This window comes from Hibiscus syriacus, unplaced genomic scaffold (assembly GCF_006381635.1).
Source record: "Hibiscus syriacus cultivar Baekdansim isolate YM2019G1 unplaced genomic scaffold, ASM638163v2 tig00008653_pilon, whole genome shotgun sequence".
NCBI lineage: Eukaryota > Viridiplantae > Streptophyta > Magnoliopsida > Malvales > Malvaceae > Hibiscus > Hibiscus syriacus.
In genome coordinates, this window is record NW_024062169.1 from 49,371 (window position 1) to 69,999 (window position 20,629).

General features: G+C 36.4%; 2 protein-coding genes and 1 pseudogene across 2 annotated transcripts; 2 read left to right on the forward strand and 1 right to left on the reverse strand.

Annotated features, from left to right (window-relative positions):
• The first annotated feature begins 7,220 nt into the window (after positions 1-7,220).
• Positions 7,221-7,895, forward strand: LOC120202332 (transcription factor MYB101-like). The gene is made up of 2 exons (XM_039202769.1): positions 7,221-7,553; positions 7,755-7,895. The coding sequence occupies exons 1-2, from the start codon at positions 7,221-7,223 to the stop codon at positions 7,893-7,895; spliced, it is 474 nt and encodes a 157-aa protein (XP_039058700.1).
• Positions 7,896-8,380: 485 nt separating this feature from the next.
• LOC120202339 lies at positions 8,381-11,049 on the reverse strand (annotated as a pseudogene).
• A 7,115-nt stretch (positions 11,050-18,164) lies between these two features.
• LOC120202333 (probable serine/threonine-protein kinase PBL23) lies at positions 18,165-19,821 on the forward strand. Its single transcript, XM_039202770.1, has 5 exons — positions 18,165-18,288; positions 18,469-18,650; positions 18,799-18,988; positions 19,081-19,472; positions 19,552-19,821. The coding sequence occupies exons 1-5, from the start codon at positions 18,165-18,167 to the stop codon at positions 19,819-19,821; spliced, it is 1,158 nt and encodes a 385-aa protein (XP_039058701.1).
• Positions 19,822-20,629: the final 808 nt, after the last annotated feature.

Consider the following 20,629-nt stretch of genomic DNA (forward strand, 5'->3'; position numbering starts at 1 on the left):
ACTCAAAAAAATTTAGAAGCTCGATTGAAGCCTAAAATTCGAGCTTGATTGAAGTGAAAGAATAGTTCACTCAATGCTCACCAAAAGGCTCTATGATTTTGAATGTCAAATTACCTCTATTATTTATAGAAGTTAGTTGTGATGCGCTTCTATGTTTCTTAGCCATGTGGGATTGTTTTGTTCTCATATTTTTACTCTTTAAACTTTTGGGATGCTCTTCTATGTTTCTTAGCCATGTGGGATTGTTTTTAAAAAAAAAATTAAACTAAACAAATATCATTTTATATGATTTTTTAGTCTTAAATTTATTTTTTAATTATATTTATATAATTATATTTATTATTTAATATGTTTTTCCTTAAATATTATGTTGTAGTTAATTTGAATCATTTTTTTCACTTGATTTTATGGTTTTTAACTTATATATGTTATGACTTGCTTTGAATATGACTTGTGATATAAAAAAATTATTTTTTATTTAATATTTTTGGTATTTTTATTTAATTTTTTTAAATAATTATGACGTCGTCTGGTTCTTCCGACCGTTCGACCGGTTGAACCAGTAAACCGATAGCATGACCGGTTCGCTAACCGGACCGGTTCTGAAAACCATACTTATAATTAGTGATATTAGAACGACTTGCTCACTCTCCTAACTTCGTGTGAGTGTCCTAATGAATGAGATAAACTGTAAAGATGGATTGTGATAAGGATGGGTATGGGTCGGGTTTCGGCAACCTAACTCGACCCAAAAATTTTACAAAATTCACCTGACCCGACTCGACCCAAAAATATATACCACCCCCGACCCGAACCAGACCTGATTTTTTGAGATAAAATCAGAACCTGATCCAACCCGATCCGAAATAATAATAAAAATATTATTTTTATTCAATAAAAACAACGATTTAATTGAAAAAATAATAATATATAGAGGGATATTATTATAATTATTCCTAAATATATAAGGTAAAATTATATTTTTTCGGGTCGGGTCAGATATTTTTCACCCTAAATCCGAATCAGACCCGACCCGACCCGAACATCACCTTTAAAAAACCAGACAAGGCCCCAAAATTAAAAAAAACTCGACCCGATCGAGTTAGGTTTGTGTACCGTTTGGGTTCGAGTCCAATGCCCTTCCCTAATCGTGACGAAAGTATCACGAGATTGAAGAATGATATTTTTTAGAGAGGTTTAAATCATAAGTATTATGAGATGAACCATCAACGAAGTTAATTTCTATCGTTAGGTGATATGTGTTACAATATGTTAATTTTAAATATTTTATTTAAAATTAAAAAAATTAAATTTATATATTTTAAAAAACATAGAAATTTCGAAATAAACCAAAAACTTTAAAGATATTCATTTCAACTCCTAAACCCTCGCCGACCGCCGACCACCGCTCTTTATCGTCGACGAAGCTCCAACTGACCTCACATCCTCCCGACGACCAAAACCCTTATGAAACCATGATCGATCAACGATGAATCGACATTTTATACCCCGCAAACCCAACGACGAAAATCGCTATCCCAGGCGATTCTGACGGCCAATCGACGACAACTACAGCGATGTATGACTAGGAGGATGAAAGGGATTACGTCGACGGTCGTGGCCGGAAAGGGCGACGGAGTGGGTTAGGGTTAGGATTTGGGGGCTTCTTTTATAATTTAAAAGAAATTAGAGTTTTTTTATATGAATATAATAATATTTTCAATATAATTATTAAAAAATAAATGTCAAAATTATTACAATGTAACATGTGTCACTAAACAGAGGAAATTAACGTCGTTCACGACCCGAATACTTAAAGTGGTAACGTTTGTAATGTTAGACACCATGATCATTTAAAAAATAATTTAAGCACTTATTCATGAAAAATGTTATAACTTGAATACTTATTTTATAATTAACCCTAAAAATAATAAAAAGTATATGGTTCATAAACTATGGTATTATATAATATATAGTTGGGGCATATGCATCCGTCATGTATGCGTGCGTGTGTGGATATAAGAACTAACGTGAGATTTTGTGATAGAGAATAAAATTTATAATTTTTTTAAAAAATTAAAAAAATTAAAAAATATATAATATTCGATATTTATATAAATTTTGTCGGATCCTAGATCATTATCATATTAGGCCTGCCTAAGCCATGGCCGGGTAAATTACTCATCAAGTCACCTATTTATTATTTAGTTTCTGTTTTGATCATTCAATTATTATTTATTTTAAATAAGACTTAATGTTACAATTTGATTATGTTCTGACCTCTCATTTTTAAGAAATGAGCGGTGATAGATGATCAAAATAGAATCAAATTGTAAGGCTAACTATGATTTTGACTGAGTGAACAAAACATAAATTAAGTAATAGGTGGATGACCATATAATTAGTTTACCCTCAATAAAAATATATATATGAATTATGTTAAGAAAATTATATTGGTCCAATTAATATATTTTTCTAGATTTAATCCATATATATAATTTTTTTGGATAAAATTTTTATTATATTTATATTGACCTAAATTATACCTTTTTTCTGGATTCACCGCTAAAAAAATTAGTTGACTCTTATTCCCATATGTATTGGGGTAAGGGGGAGGTAGGATAGTAGGCTGCCCCCAACGTCAGGTTGAGAGCAGCTTCCGTGGGAGACCTTCGAATTATGAAATGCCCTCCGTGAGACTCGATCCCACGACCACAAGGTTAAGAGCCTTGTGCTCTACCAACTGAGTTGGCCGCTACATATATGTATAGTTAAGTATGCATGACAGCATGGTTTGATTTTGAATAAAAATGAAATGGAAAAGTATAGTTTGCATGGGAAGTTCTACAGTGCAGAACCTTTAATATACAATTAAAGAAATATACTACTAGTTTTGTTATTATTTTTTTAACAAAACCGATAAAAAATTACCTAAAACATTATTATTTCTACCTAAAACATTAATATTTTTTAACAACTCCGGTAAAGTGTCCAATAATAACAAAATAGTAGAAAAAATAACAAAACCAGTAGCACTTTACCAGATTTGTTAATAAAACCGATAAAACGCCCAATAATAACAAAATCGGTAAAAATAGTAATGTTTCCAATAATATTTTACCGGTTTTATTAAATAAATAATAACAAAACCGATATTACTTTTTTTAGTCGGCTGCCCCCTGATCATTTCCCAATTTGCATGCGTTGTGAAATAAATATGATTTGATGGCTAACCATGATTGTAGGTGTAGGTCAGTCAATCTTTTTTTTTTTAAATAGGATACTTTGTATTATAAATGTAAACTACACCACCTCATGGACCTTATTAAAAAACCTCCATAGTTCTAACTGGAGGAAAAAGAATATACCAAGAGGTGGAAATAAACTAGTACAAGGATACCACAATGCACCACATAAACCAAACCCCAAACCATAACAAAACTCACTCAAACTTCCAAACAAACCATACAGCAAAAAGAAAAGAGAATAGAAAGGACAGCAAAAGCAAAGATCAGACGAGCACTACAGCATAGGGGCTGACCGAAAACAAGAAACACTAAGTCTCCTAATCACTGCATTACACCATGACTTTATCGATCTTTAACCCAACATGCAATATACAACATAAACATTTCTTTAGGAACCAATGATCCTAAATTCAGCGAATAACCTCAGGAAACACAACCCTATGCTTCACTCAAACAGTGGCAATCACGTACCAACCTCAAAACAATTCAAGTGACTGGGGATCAACAACGAAATTACTACCAAATCTCTAACTCAATGGCATTGAAACTCCTTATCGACAAAAACAGCCCACCTTCTCTTCAAATCCGAATCTGATAGCGAACTACCAGATAGTTCAGAGGAATTGAGGTCAGATTTCAGCAAATTGAATCTCTTCAACGTTTGATCTCTTTTTTTTTTCTCTTCTTTCGAAAGGACTTTGTCCTGAATATCCAAAAGCGAACCAAATTTCTTCTCCTTTCTTTTAATCCTATTGGACAACATTTTTTCCCCTAGAATGGCCCGAAATACCCAAAACAGGAGAATTCAAACATTCCAAGGGCCTTTGACTATTAGTAGTTGACGTGGCCTGCCGAAGTTCTGCATCACCATTAGAACTTGAGCGCCCATCACCCATGGTCACGATAGGCAACACATTCAACGGCTCAGTCGACAATTCCGAACCATTTCCATCTAAAGCCGCACACAAAGCAAAATTGGAAGCCACGTACGCCCTATGAGAAGTCTCCATAGCAACAAAATAGCCACACCATTTGCAACAACAAACGTGCGCCGCAACCCCATTATGCTTTGTCTAGGAATTATAAATTCCCATACTATCTATACTGCCCTTTTTGAGAGCCCATTAGTGGGCACAAAACTCACAATATTCACATTGTCTTCTTGAGTAGAACACAAATCCCCCTTAGTGCCCACGTGCGCCTTACTCGTAGCCTCCAAAGCATTACAGGAATCACTTCTCTGGCAACGAAAAGCATGGGCATTAACCCCATAACGGACTGACTTGGGAACCAAATCATGCGCCCATAACTCTACTAAGAGAGAACCTTCACCTGCTTTCTCAGCAGCTAGACAACACGAACCACCACCAACAATCGAACCCTCTAGGCAATCTCGAAACTCTTCCTGACCAGTCTCCATATGTGAGGAATCAAAAAAAGATTGAGTACTTCCCAGCATTAACCTCCTTCTCGGAAGACTTTAACGACGAAGCATCAACAATCTCCTCTAAAGCTAATAACGGAGAGCCCTCAACCAAGTCCGTCACAGACTCATCCTCCCAAATAGAAATAGGGCCAAAGCAAGGTTCAAACTCAGAAACAAATACTGAAAAAAATCCTTTCCCCAACTACCAATTCAAAAGATTCTTCCACTCGAGCCTGAATCAGAGCCCTATCAAACGAGCTGGGATTTAATGTTCCTTCGTTAATAGAGATAAGTTCTCCCCATTTCTTTGCAATATTTCTGAAAGTGGAATGAGTCCACACAAACGAAGGAATTCCCTTGCACGATAACCATGCTCGACGGCTACTACACTGAAAATTCTCCTACCACACTTCCACTTTGTCAAAATTTTTTTGCAATGCTCTAGCTTGGTTAGAAAGAGTAAAATCCCTACTCTCTTCATCGTCAAAAATGATTAAAGTTGCTAATCCACTTAGTCTCATAATTTTCGGTCATGATATTCCTACCTCGTGCGTAGCAGCAGCTAACTCTTTCATTTTCATAAATGTTTTGCACCAACCTGCCAAGCTATCTTTAAGAGTAACTCGCTTATCCTCGTCCTCAACACCGACAATGGGAGCCTAATTGGCCTCAGCCAGTTTTGGACCCGAAGACTTCTTTCTCCAGAAAGCTTTACGAGGTAGAAATCTCGCCATGAAAACTCGAATTTTATTACCTTGAATTCTAGATCTATCAGTGCCGAAAATAGCCTCCCTCGCGTCCTCCAAACTGGAAAAACGAACAAACCCAAACCTACTTCCTCTCAAGCTTTACGAGGTCAGTCAATCTTTAACTTCTAAGAAATGTCACTCTCAAAACTTTTTAGTTTTACAAAATAGTCCCTGCATGATAAAAGTGATTTTGAAATTGATTATTTCGGATATTAAGTTATTATAACTTTTTTTTCGAACGGTAACTGAATTTCATTAATAAAAACAATGGAAGGAATTAAATTACAATACAATCAAAGAGAAAACTGAAGATAATAATCACTAAAAACTAAACTCAAAGATACAAAGAAAAGCGAAACCTCCATTGAGAATGACGTCCAACATCAAAAAAATCTAGTAACCTTCACAAAACTCCTTCTCTGTCGAACGAGACTCTTTATGAAGTGATAAAAGAGTGGTGAGCGAACCAAACAATTTGGCAAACTACTTTGCTACATAATTATGATTATATCGGCAAACAACCTTTCACTAAAGAGGGGATTTGACAATACGCGACCACCGACAAACCAATCAGAAAAACAAATGTCGTGAGTATCTTTGTGCGAACACCAACATGGCCATAGAGATATGCAAAAAACGTACCAAAATCAAACCCTTAAGTTATTATAACTTAAATTTCAACCATATCTTAGAATAAATGTACAAGGCATTTTAATAAATTTCAAACATATGCTATTTATAATTTAGTTGTTAAACATATGCCAATAGTCAACAAATGTGAAAAAAATATCTTGGTTTCTATGTTTAGCAAACGTGATTCTCAAGTTATTTTTGGCTATCTGATTCAATGGAGTTCAGACAAAGATGAAGAGAAACAAAACATCATGACCCATTGTTTCTCGTGCTTTCCCGAGGGACCAAAGCGAATTCGGTTGCCTCCGTGAGAATTCGGTTCGATACTTCACGATGTCGTCCTTCGCGAGGAAGATGAAGACAAGGATGATGTTTTCGTGTTGCATGTCGGTGGAGGCCCTAACGAGGAGGGCATTGAAGAAGAGCATCATGGAACATCATGACACGAAAGTCTTGGCCTCCTTCGCCAATATTTCATTTTCCCCCGGTAAGACGTTTTAAAATCGAAATTGCGATCGAGTCGTGACTGCAGATGTAACGAATGTTATGTGTGCCGTCACATGTTTCGAGACTATGCATCACCATATCCCTGGTCACCTTGTTTAGGCCTCTTATTATATCAAAATATGTTTCGAATCGAACACGAATATTTTATCTTTGGCAGATAACAGCAGAAAGAGATGCACCAGCCAAGAAATTGCAAAACATTGCAGACACAATGCAGGTGCCAAGGTTTTCAGATACCGTGACATGTGCGCCGCCACGAACAACTTCGACCCTCGTAATCAAATCGGCGAAGGCGGCTTCGGAAGAGTCTACAAAGGACTTATCGAAAACCCAAACAGAGTACATTATCAAGTCTACAAAGGGCTCGCCATAAAGAAATCCATGTCACTTGATAGTGTGATTTTTCAATATATTAATTTTTATATGTATTTTTACCCTAAAAAAGAGAATAAAACCAAAAGAATTTAATCAATATCCGTTATAAGACATTTTTTATATTTATTTTTTTGTTTCGATTTCGATTCTCTCTGCCGTCAAATTCATCGTAATCATCGACAATTAGAATCCTTTACATCTACGATTGTATAACGGCAACAGTCGCAACAACTACAGTTCTCAGAATCCATTAAACCTTAGCATCATCAACCTAGGGAGAAGATGATGATGATGAAAGGAAGCAACCAAATGAATGCTCAAAGCGAGGGCGGCAACAACGGAGTGAGAGAAGATGGAACGGTGTTGAAAAAGGGCTCGTGGACGACGGTGGAGGATGCGTTGTTGACGGACTACGTGAGGGCTAACGGCGAAGGGAACTGGAATTCGGTGCAAAAGAACACCGGGCTGGCCCGATGTGGGAAGAATTGTAGGCTTAGGTGGGCTAATCATTTAAGACCTAACTTGAAGAAAGGACATTTTTCTCCACAAGAAAAAAGGATGATTATTGAGTTGCATCCTAAGATAGGAAACAAGTGGGCTCGGATGGCTACTCAGGTAATTAACTTAGATTTTTTCTCTAAATGGATCAAATCTTTTTAGGTTTAGGTTCGATTTCGAGTTTTTTTTCTTAAAAATTATGATTTTATTTTGATATTTAGAGATAAATTATTTATTATTACTAGTACAAATGTAGGAAGAATAATTTGATGTGACTGTGAGTATGAAATCTATATATTTTCCAATGATAAAATACAGCTTCCGGAGAGAACTGACAATGAAATCAAGAAATATTGGAACACAAGAATTAAGAGAAGGCAACGCCGGTCACTGTCTAGATTGTTGCATTATTGTCAAATCTGGGTTTACAGATGTGTGATGAGTAGAGGAAATTGTTGAAGATCTGGTAAGTGAGTTTGGACCCACTTTGAAAATTAAAAATGATCCCACCTCGAAATTTACCTAACATTGACATTTTCAACTTTGAATTGGACCTTCCTTTGAAATCTTCAAATGAATCTATTTTAAACGAATTCTATAGTTGTAGACTGTTCTTTGGTTGAAAGAGAAAATGTTGCAAGTAAGTCAAATGAAATATTAGGGGAGAGTTTTTGCAGGTCCTTCTATTATTTGGACTGCATCAAAACAGTCCTATTGTTAAATGAAATAACTTAAACCAATCCCGATAATAGGACTAATTTGATCCAGTTCCTATAATAGAGGGACCTGACAAGCACTTTATTTTCCCTATCAGAATTCCTAAGCTCAAGAAAACACCAGCAGCCAACAAATTCATGCACTTTAATCACTCTATCTCAAAGTTCTTTATTTTTTATTACACATGAAAATATACAAACATGATAAGAATGCATGCCAAGTCTATATATAATACTTGATTGAACTAGGAAACAGAGATTCAATTGATTCTCTATATTCGATCCGATCATAACAACATCGAGACTAAATCATTGTTGTCGACACTAACATCGACATCGAACTGAGTAGGAAAGGGCATGGTGGACTAGGAACTTGGACAGCACCTTCAAGCATCATGGTCACAATCCTCATGGAAGGCCTTAACATTGGCTCCTCTTGAACACACCAGATCGCCACTTTCAACAACATCTCCACTTTCCCAACATCATTTATAGCTTCTTCATCATTTTCGACCAGTTTTCCGATCATCCCTTCGCTGTAACATTGGAAGGCCCATTCTGTTAATATCGCTGCTTCCTCCATTTCGACTTCGACGCATCTTCTGCAGCATATGATCTCCAACAACATCACCCCGAAGCTGTAAACATCGACCTTGACCGAAACCGGTGTGTTTCTGAACCATTCAGGTGCCACATAGCCTTTTGTCCCTCGTATGCCAGTCTGTGTTTGGGTTTTGTTGTTCATCAGAAGCTTTGCCAACCCGAAATCAGATATTTTGGCGGTGAACGACTCATCCAGTAGTATGTTTTTAGGCTTTATGTCACAATGGATGATCTGTTTGCTGCATTCTTCATGCAAGTACGTGAGGCCCTTTTGCAATCCCTGATGCAATCTGCAGCCTTTGTTGCCAACTAGGCCTTATGAATCCGAAAAGGAAGCTCGACAACAAACCGTTTTCCATGAATTCGTACACCAGAAGTCTATGCTCAGCTTCATCACAATATCCGATCAGTCTCACCAAGTTCTTGTGGTGAGTTTGCCCAATGACCTTCACTTCGGTTTTGAATTCCCTTTCGCCATCCTGTGCAAACTTGTCTAGTTTCTTGACTGCAACGAGATCTCCGTAGCTCGACGGTGATTCTCCTTTATAAACTGTGCCGAAAGCACCCCGTCCGATCTCTTCTTTGAACCAGTTCGTGGCGTGTTCGAGATCTTTGTATGTGAAAAACTGCCGATTAGTCTCTAAATCTCTCCTGCTAGGAAGACCGTTCAAGTATTGAAGTCTTTTTCGGAACAAGCAGAAGAAGATCAGAGCAATAGCAGCTAAAGAAAAGAAGTTGAAAACTGCAGAGGTGCCTAAGAGAACCCCGAGGATTAAAACGAGTCGATCTCGATTATCGTTGCTTTGATTCGGTGTTTCGGGTTTCTTCCTCGATGCATCCGGCTTAAGTACCTTAACTAGAACTGTACTATCAAGTGTACCTCTGTTCCTCACCCCATTAAAAAGTGGTAATTGCTTTTTAAAACAAGTTGCATTGCCGTCTTTTTTTGAAGTTGGAAAAATGGCAACTGCACAAGAACAGTCACGTAGGCAAGATTGCTTGCATTCCAACTCGGTTGCAGGAACAAATATTCCGTAGTCACTGAACGGAAAATTAGTGAATGAAATCGACTTGAATTCGAACCGATCTTCCCCGATGGTGGATCCATCAGGGCTGCAATCTTCAGGATTGTTTGGATAATCTTGTTTGCAGCCTCCATATTGATTCTTCTCATCCAAGAAAGAAAATCCAGCGGGACATGTACAATTAGGCCTCCATTCGTTCGGTTCGCAAATGCTGTTATAACCGCAAGGACCGATTCCGAATCTGATTCCTAGTTGACTTGCCGAGTCGAGAAATGTACTGCATATGTCCGTTGGCCAAGCCTTGAACACGGACCAGCTTTCGCCACCACCGGGGGTCTTTTGGTAAGAATAGAGAGTGAAAACTCCATAAAAGTCAAGCGTTGCCCTGTAGTAGTATAACTCCGGGCTTTGTATTTGTGCTAGGGCGACTAGACTACCGTTTGAATTCCCGATATGGATACTCCCCGACTCGTTGAAGACGAGATGAGAACCGGTCCCAAGATTACTGTAACCTTCATATGGTTTTCCGGTGAACATATCTATTTGATTAAGCGCAAGAGATCCACCATCGAAACGAAGTTGATATTTCCCCTTACTGTAATTTCTTTCAGCTGATATCGATGAAAGGCTGCCACCGACATCCAATTCTTGATTTGGTAAGATGGTATCAGTTGGATCTTTGAAGCTTTCCCATATGTTGGTCGAGTTCCTGCTTACAATCACAAAGTTCCCGGTGTCGAGCATGGCTGCATGCGAAACATGAGAACCGTCGGTCACGCTTCGAGACCTCCACAACTCGCGGCCCTTAGGGTCCCTAAGAACAAGATAACCGCTCTCGATGAACTCCACCGCTGATCCTCGATCGGTTTCTGGGTTATCTCGATTAGCATACCAGACTATAGTTCTTTCTGGTATCTGAGCATACCTGATTGCAAGAAGAAACTTGTCCTTTTTACCAGGAATCGGATGAAACCCGAAGCCGAATTCGCGATTACCCGATCGCCAAGTGAGGTTTCTATCGTCGGCATAGAGAGACCGGCCTACGGTGACATTTCCTTGAGCCTCGGCTGGTGCAAGAATCAAAAGGATGGTTGAAAGAACAAGCATGGAAAGGTGATTATGAAAAAGTGCAGCGATCATTGTATTTTTTTCGATACGTCTTCGACGAAATCGAATGAAAAACTATGAACATTGAGATCGTTGAACCAACCCTGATTATTAAAAAGGTGCTGAAGTTGATGGAAATAACTTGCTGGAAACGTCATCTGATGAAACTTCAACCTTCATCTAATTGTCCTTCTAATGGTGTTTTGATATACAGATGTAGACACCTTCGAGTTTAAAAAATATTATTAATTATTATTATTATTATTATTATTATTATTATTATTATTAATATTATTATTAATATTATTATTATTAATTATTATTTACCACTACCCACTATCATAATATTAAAATAATCCAACCTACTCCACTATACCTAGGATATCTCATCATTATTAGAGCTGAATATAGTTAAGGCCCGCGGGCTACTTGTGGCCCGTAATAGGTTCGGGCCTCAAAAAATAAATCTCGTTTAAATTGTGGGATTATTAATCCATACCGTTAAATCCATGGGTTTAATGGGTATATCTGCAGGCTCCATGAATAGCCCCGTTTAATTTAATTATTTTTTTTCAATTTATTTTATGGTGCTCAGGTCACCAGCAATGCTTTATCTTTGGTTAACCAGTTTGCATCCAAGCAGTAAAGTTGGAAAAGAGAAAAAGTTGGTCCAGCAGTTTCAGTTTTGTCATGTGGTTTGGACTTGGATCCCGTTTTCAAATGTGAAACCTATGAAAAATATTTGTACGTCATTGTCGATGTTTGAGAATTGTGGGTTAGTGTTGAAAGTGTGATGGACTTCCAAGAATATGAAGCTTCGTGGTTCCAACAATTGGTCCCCCCAGAGGGTGTGATGGTGCCACCCCAAATGTTAAACGTTCTTGAAGAAGACCCAGAATCCGAATCTGCATATAATAATCTATCAAGATAAGAACTTCCCACAGATTTATCATTATTATTGAAGTTGAGACAGTTAAAATTTGACCATTTTAATAAATGTTGAAGGTTAATTTTGATAATTGTCTGCGACGATCGAATTGGGACCGATCCAGTCCCTTGGCCATCAAGGAACATAATCACTACGACGAATACATGCTTTACATATATAAATGTCACTTTATTTGCAGAACAAGTTTCCTGGAAAAGTGTTTCAAAAATTTATTTACTTATTTATCTCGAGACTTATTGAAACTTTTGCTGCTACCTTTCTTTTTAAGTTGTTGGATCATTTTTAAAGTTGTAATAAATTAGAACATCATTTTTTTATTACATTTAAAGTATTTAAAATTGTTGTTATTTAACGGGTAGCGGGTAAGCCCGTTAGCCCGCGGATTAAATAGTACGGGCCGCGGGTTTTAGAATTCAAGACTGTTTATGATTATGGGTTTTTTAAACCGCCCTGTTTAAACCCGTACTATCAAAACCCACGGGCTAAACGGGCGGGTAGCCCGTATACCCAACTCTAATCATTATCCACAAAAAATGAACCCATAAAATCACATGCAATAAGCGGTGGAGAGGAAAAAAAAAGGAGGGAGTAGTAGTTAGGAGTGTGCAAATCCGAGTACCCGATTTTTGGGTACCTGGAACTTCCGGGTCTCTCGGCCTGTGTCCCGACCCGGATGTTACTGGTACTCGGTAATCGGGTCAGTTTTTTTATTTTTCATTTTTAAATTATTAATTTAAAAAAATATACACTAATTTAAATGTTCGAAACTTCGAATTACATACTCTAATATTAGAACATAAAATTTAAAAGTTCGAAATAAAAAATCAAATAATCCATAATATAAATAATTCATTATATTATATATATATATATATATAATAAAAAAAGTAAAAACTAACCGGGTACTTGAGTAACGGATACTCGGAAAAACTAGATTTTGTGACCCGGGCCCGACCCAGTAAATCGGTACCCTGCCAGGTAATTTTTTTTTAGAAAATTACCCAGTTTTTTTAGATCCGGGTCGGCGGGTCGGGTCAATCGGGTCGGGTAGTTTTGTACACCCCTAGTAGCAGTAGCAACACCCAAAATGATGCATCGATGAGCGGCGGAGCAAGCTAAACGACAACACAATCTCAACCAACGACTCAACCGGTTGCGACGCAGAGTGCGAACGCGTCGTCACCTTTCCTAAGCAAGACTTACGATATGGTGGATGATCCCGTCACTGATGTCGTCGTTTCTTGGAGCCCATCCAACAATAGTTTCGTTGTCTGGAACTTGCCGGAGTTCGCTAGGGATCTTTTGCCCAAGTATTTTAAACACAACAACTTCTCGAGTTTTGTCAGGCAGCTAAACTCCTACGGGGAGGTGGAGGAGGAAGAAGTAAATGGACAATCCTTATGGTCGTATTATCGGTAGTTGCATTTTTTTCAACGATTGCATTGCTCATCTTTCTCATACGAAGAAGAAGAGGGACAAAAAATGAGCGTAGAGGATCCAAAGCCAGTATCCAAAAGCACGAGGAGTGGCAGAGAATTTTCATTGCAAACCCAGTTTCTCTACACGGAAAACATGGGAGATGTAACAACTTTTGAATCAGAAATACCAATGATATATAGCCTGGAGGAGATTGAAGAAGCTATAGATAATTTCGATGAAAGGAAGAAGATTGGAAGTGGGGGATATGGTTATGTGTACCATGGAATACTAGGATCAAAGGAGGTTTGATAAAGATGAAATTGAACAAATTGAAAGAGTTCTTTGCTGAACTCAAAGTCTTATGCAAGGTCCATCACATAAATGTGTGGAGATGATCATCTCTACTTGGTTTATGAGTATGTCCAGAATGGATCACTCAATGATCATGTCCATGATCCGTTGTTGAAAGGTCTCCAGCCACTCTCTTGGAGAGCAAGAACACAACAGAAGAGAGAGAAGGAAGGGAGAAATAACAAAGCAAAAGGGAGACCCATGTTTTAATAGCCTGATTCATTTTATTTTGGGTACCCACGTAACAAAGGACTTTGGGTAAACTCTTCCTATGGTCCTTCAATTATTATGGGTAAATTCCTCTATAGCCCTTCAAATATTGTGGTTAAATTCTTCTTCTGGTCCCCCTATCTTCGATGCACCATGTACATAGTCCATTTCTTTGTAATTTAATTTTGATGTTTAACTTTGATTATTGTCAATCTAACTCCTATTTTATTTTCATTTATGATTTGATTTAATATTTTTATTTAATTATTATTCTATTTTCACTAACATTTTTGTCTTTTCACAGGTTTCTTTTTTTATTTCGTTTATTTTATTACTTTTAAAATTTTAAAATTTTAAAATTTTAAATTTTAAATTTTTTTTTATTTTTTTCCATTTGATTTATTTAATATTTATTTAATATTTCTTATCTAACATTTTTGACTTTTTAGCTGAATTTTTTAATCGATCAAAGGTAAGTAATTTAAATCGAGTTTTTAAATTTTAATTTTCGCAATTAAGACAACTACCGAAAGGGCAGTTCAAGGGTGCTAATCCTTCCTTGACTGTAACCGACTCTCGAATTCGACATATTTTTGTTAAAATGCAGATCATGTAATGGTGTCCGATCAACCTAAATATTTTTAAAATGATCGGTGGCGACTCTAACGTTTTATTCAAGTTGAAGCCCAATTTCGGACCCACCCGAAAGACGGATGCGACAACAACCAATGGTTGTACAAACAAAAAAGATAACTACAACCAATGGTTTGGAATTTCGGAGGAGCAGATAACCTGACATTGACATTTTCAACTTTGAATTGTTGCAGTAAGATTTAATCAGAGGAAGAAAATAAATAGCAGAGTGTTTGATGAAGAGTTCAGAAGAAATTTATTCGGCTAACAATTCAGAAGAACATAAATATTGAGCCGGCTCATGTATTTACATGTCTATTACACATATCTTTTAGGAAGAGAATAATGATGTTATAATAAGTGATATTAGAACGACTTGTTCACTCTTCGAACTTCGTGTGAGTGTCCTAATGAATGAGATAAACTGTGAAGATGGATCGTGACGAAAGTATCACGAGATTGAAGAATGACACTTTTTAGAGAGGTGTAAATCATAAGCATCACGAGATAGACCATCAATGACGTTAATTTCTATCGTTAGGTGATATGTGTCACAATCTGTTAATTTTAAATATTTTATTTAAATTTAAAAAATAAAATTTATATATTTAAAAAAAGCATAGAAATTTCGAAATAAATCAAAAACTTTAAATATCTTCATTTCAACTCTTAAACCCACGCCGACCGCCGCCCTTTATCATCAACGAAGTTCCATCCGACCTCACCTCCTCCCGACGACTAAAACCCTTATGAAATCATGACCGATCGACGACGAATCGACATTTTATACCCCACAAATCCAACGACGAAAATCACTAATCCCACGCGGTTCCGATGGCCAATCGGCGACAACTACAACAATGTATGACTAGGAGGATGAAAGGGATTACGTCGATAGCGGTGGTCTGGCCGGAAAGGACAACGGAGTGGGTTAAGGTTAGGATTTGGGGATTTGGGTGCTTCTTTTATATAATTTAAAAGAAATTAGAGTTTTTTATATAAATATAATAATATTTTCAATGTATTTTAAGAAAATAAATATCAAAATTAGTACATTGTGACACGTGTCACTAAACAGAGGAAATGAACACCGTTCACGATCCGAATATCTAAAGTGGTAACGTTTATAATGTTAGACGCTAATATCATTTAAAAACATAATTTAAACACTTATTCATGAAAAATACTATAACATGAATACTTATTTTATAATTAAGCCTAAAAATAATGAAAAGTATATGATACATAAACTATGGTACTATATAATATATAGTTGGGGCATATGCATCCGTCATGTATGTTTGACATATTATTTTTAATATTTTATTTTTAATAATACTTATAGATTATAGATTGAAATAAAATTTCGTTCAAAATTTTCTCTATTATTCTTCCAACAAGTTGATGTTATAAAAAATCTTCTCGAATTTCTTGCTCACTTCTTTTTTTACCTGTAACAACATTAAAAATAATATTTTAAATACCTTTGCGAAATATACATATTTTATTCGAATACAAATATAATTTTATTCGAATAATACTTACAGATTATAGATTTGAAGAAAAATTTCCTTCAAAATTTTCCCTACTATTCTTTTCAGATGATTGCTCTTTCAATTCTTCTCCAAAATTTGCCTCTTCTCTCATTTCCTCACCACTACTTTACTCCTCAATTCTCAACCAAAACACTCCATTTTATAACATACCAGATATTTATTATAATTTTCCGTTCAACCACCAACCAACCCGATTATTAATGAATAATTAATATTTGCATTAATACTTACTTGTTGCCCAGTCTGAGACAACCTACCACCTACACTGAAGACGCCAAGCAATCCTGGGTATTTCTGCATGTCAAACATACCTGAAGACGCCAAGAAATCTAATGTCCTTCATTTTTTTCTGAAGACTCTGAGATATCCTGAGGTCTTTGGCATTGCACTGTAGAAACACCCTAGATGGGTAATTAATCAGCTGAGTTCATTAGTTTGGGAAATAAACTTTCCCATCCACATTTTCTAGGCACTTTTACATATAATATTCGATACATATAAAAAATTTTGTCGGATCCTAGATCATTATCACATATTCAGGGCGTATCTAAGCTTATGCCTGCCTAAGCCATGTCCCTATGGGTAAATTACTCATTAAGTCATCTATTTATTATTTAATTTCTGTTTTGATCATTCAATTATTATTTATTTTAAATCACACTTAATGTTACAATTTGGTTATGTTTTGGCCTCTCGTTTTTAAGAAATTAGCGGTGATAGATGATCAAAATAGAATCAAATCGTAAGGCTAACTATGATTTTGACTGAGTGAACAAAACATAAATTAAGACTATCTCGAGCGCATCGCTAGAGTAGAGAAAATCTCTACTTTGGAAATGAATTTCAACTCCAGCCCATCTCCACTTTCAACGTTAGAGTAGAGAAAATCTACAGTGATACTCTACATCTAGAGTTGCACTGTAGTTGCGCTACATTTTTTTTGTTATTTTTATGATTTTTGTTTTTTTACTTTCTTTTGTTATTTTCTTTTTCTTTTCTTTTTCTTTGTTACATTATTTTCTCTTATTCTATCTTTTATGTTTTTTTATTGTAATTTCTACACAATAAAATAAAAATTAAACATAATATAATAAATTCAAGTAGATTAAATTGCAATATAGATAAAAATACATTGAAATTAGATAAATAAACATACTAATAGTTAAATATTGTGAATAAAGTAGACTTAGTGGTAATGTAGAGATAGTGTTGGAGATGAATTATTGTTTCATCTTTAGAATAGAGATAGAGATGCTGTAGAGTAGAGATGAGGGCTGGAGATTACCTAAGTAATAGGTGGATGACCATATAATTAGTTTACCCTCAATAAAAATATATATGAATTATGTTAAGAAAATTATATTGGTCCAATTAATATATTTTTCTAAATTTAATCCGTATATATGAATTTTTAAGATAAAATTTTTATTATATTTATACTGATTTAATCTATAAATTTTTTCTAGATTCGCCGATATATATATATATATATATATAGAGGTAAGTATGCATGACAGCATGGTTTGATTTTGAATAAAAATGAAATGAAAACGTGTAGTTTGCATGCGTTGTGAAATAAATATGATTTGATGGCTAACCAATATTGTAGGTGTAGGTCAGTCAATCTTTAACAACTAAGAAATGGCCCTCTCAAAACTTTTTAGTTTTACAAAATAGTCCCTGCATGATAAAAATGATTTTGAAATTGATTATTTCGGATCTTAAGTTATTATAAACAAATATCGTGAGTATCTTTGTGCGAACACCAACATGGCCACAAAGATATGTGAAAAACATACCAAAATCAAACCCTTAAGTTATTATAACTTAAATTTCAACCATATATTAGAATAAATGTACAAGGCATTTTAATAAATTTCAAACATATGCTATTTATAATTTAGTTGTTAAACATAATCCAATAGTCAACAAATGTGAACAAAATATCTCGGTTTCTATGTTTAGCAAACGTGATTCTCAAGTTATTTTTGGCTATCTGATTCAATGGAGTTCAGACAAAGATGAAGAGAAACAAAACATCATGACACATTGTTTCTCGTGCTTTCCCGTGGGACCAAAGCGAATTCGGTTGCCTCCGGGAGAATTCGGTTCGATAATTCACGATGTCGTCCTTCGCGAGCAAGACGAAGAAGACAAGGATGAGCTGTTTTTCGTGTTGCATGTCGGAGGAGGCCCTAACGAGGAGGGCATTGCAGAAGAGCATCATGGAACATCATGACACGAAAGTCTTGGCCTCCTTCGCCAATATTTCATTTTCCCCCGGTAAGGCGTTTTAAAATCGAAATTGCGGTCGAGTCGTGACTGCAGATGTAACGAATGTTATGTGTGCCGTTACATGTTTTGAGACTACGCATCATCGTATCCTTGGTCACCTTGTTTAGGCCTCGTATTATATCAAAATATGTTTCGAATCGAACACGAATATTTTTTTCTCTTTGGCAGATAACAGCAGAAAGAGATGCACCGGCCAAGAAATTGCAAAACATTGCAGACACAATGCAGGTGCCAAGGTTTTCAGATACCGTGACATGTGCGCCGCCACGAACAACTTCGACCCTCACAATCAAATCGGCGAAGGCGGCTTTGGAAGAGTCTACAAAGGACTTATCGAAAACCCAAACAGAGTACATTATCAAGTCTTATCTCTCCATCTATGTTATTCTGATTTTATATATTCAGAAGTTCGTATTTGTCATGCTATCGTTCGAATATATGTGTAACGTGAGTGTCGGATACGAGTAGAGTTTCGATTTATGGGTGCGATGTGTTCAGGTGGTTGCTGTGAAGCAGATGGATAGGAATGGATATCAAGGAAACAAAGAATTCCTTGTTGAGGTTTTGATTTTGATTTTACTTAAACATCCTAACCTTGTTGAGATGGTGGGCTATTGCATTGATGAGGACCAGAGGGTTTTGGTCTATGAATACATGGCTAATGGGTGCTTGGAGGATCATCTTATAGGTACGTTCGGATTTCCGATGTCGAAAATCTGGATCCTCGTAAGTTACTATATGAACCGATTGCGATGTTGTAAATGTGACGATGACGTTCAGGTTTACCACCGGACAAGATGCCATTGGATTGGAATACGAGGATGAGAATCGCAGTAGGTGCGGCTAAAGGCCTTGAGTACTTGCATGAAGTAGCTAATCCTCAAGTGATATACCGAGACTTCAAGACATCGAACATATTACTGGACGAGGATTTCAATCCAAAGCTCTCGGATTTCGGACTCGCGAAAGTCGGTCCGAACGGAGACGATAAGCACGTATTTACCAGGGTTATCGGAACCTACGGTTACTGTGCACCTGAGTATGTACAAACAGGCCAATTGTCGACGAAGTCCGACGTTTATAGCTTCGGAGTTGTGCTTTTGGAGATGATCACGGGAAGGAGAGCAATAGACAATACAAGACCACCACATGAAAGGAATCTCGTCACCTGGGTAAGTAACCGAACATTTTTCGTACTCGTATCCACAAGTTCCGATTTGATAACGCCGATCGTATTCCATTTTTCCGCAGGCAAAACCGTTAATGGATCACAGAAGGAAGTTCGTGTTACTGGCTGATCCATTGCTGGATGGGGATGTCCCCGTTAAGGATCTCCACCAGGCGCTTACGGTTGCAGCAATGTGTCTGCAGGAAGATCCGTCGCTTCGTCCACTGATGAGTTACGCCGTCGCAGCTCTCAAGTGCTTGGTTACGAGCGACGGACCGGAAGAAGGCGACAATACGGAGCATTCACATCACGATGACGATAAATTATCTTATGGCGAACGTCTTTCGATATGAAAGAATTACATTACAAAGAACATGGTGGTGAATTTAGAATGTGTAATGAATTCAATGAATAAGAACTTGATTTGTGGTCACGTTAAGCAAATTAACAACTCAATCTCAATAAAAATTCATCTATTTTTTCTCAACTTCTATCTTCAATGCATATAAGAATATGATTCCTCGAGTTTGAACTCACTTAAAATATAATATTTAATTGAATTCAAATTAAATTTTGTGCTACGAATTCTTAAGATTTGTTTATTTCAGGATTAATATCAAAATAAGTACACAAATTATACATCTTTTCCTGAATAAGTGCCTAAACTATTTGTTGACTCAACCAAGTGTATAACGTTACAAACGTTACTCATTTAGGTGTCTGGGTCGTCAACGACGTTAATTTCCCTCTTAAGTGACATGTGTCATAATATGGTAATTTTAAAAAATATATTTAAAACTAAAAAAGTTAAAATTATATATTTTTTAAAAAAGAAAACATAAAAGTTTTGAAATAACCCCAAAACTTTGAAAACCTTCATTTCAAACCCTAAACCCACGTCGACCGCCACCCTTTGACATCAATTAAGCTCCACCAAACCTCACCTCCCCCAGAGACCAAAACCCCCATGAAATCGTGACCGATCGGTGGTCGATCGACAACAAATCGACATTTTATATCTCGCAAACCCTAGGATGAAAATAGTGTTCCCACTTGATTTCAACGGCCAATCGACGACAAATACAACGACGTATGACTAGGAGGACGGCAGGGACTACGTTGTTGGCGGTGGTCGTGGCCGAAAAGAGCGACGGCGGTGGA

Coding starts and splice junctions, on each gene's coding strand:
- LOC120202332 (XM_039202769.1), top strand. CDS start 7,221: ATGATGATGATGAAAGGAAGCAACCAAATGAATGCTCAAAGCGAGGGC. Junction 7,554..7,754: donor GGGCTCGGATGGCTACTCAG/GTAATTAACTTA, acceptor GATAAAATACAG/CTTCCGGAGAGAACTGACAA.
- LOC120202333 (XM_039202770.1), top strand. CDS start 18,165: ATGAGCTGTTTTTCGTGTTGCATGTCGGAGGAGGCCCTAACGAGGAGG. Junction 18,651..18,798: donor TTATCGAAAACCCAAACAGA/GTACATTATCAA, acceptor CGATGTGTTCAG/GTGGTTGCTGTGAAGCAGAT. Junction 19,473..19,551: donor AAAGGAATCTCGTCACCTGG/GTAAGTAACCGA, acceptor ATTTTTCCGCAG/GCAAAACCGTTAATGGATCA.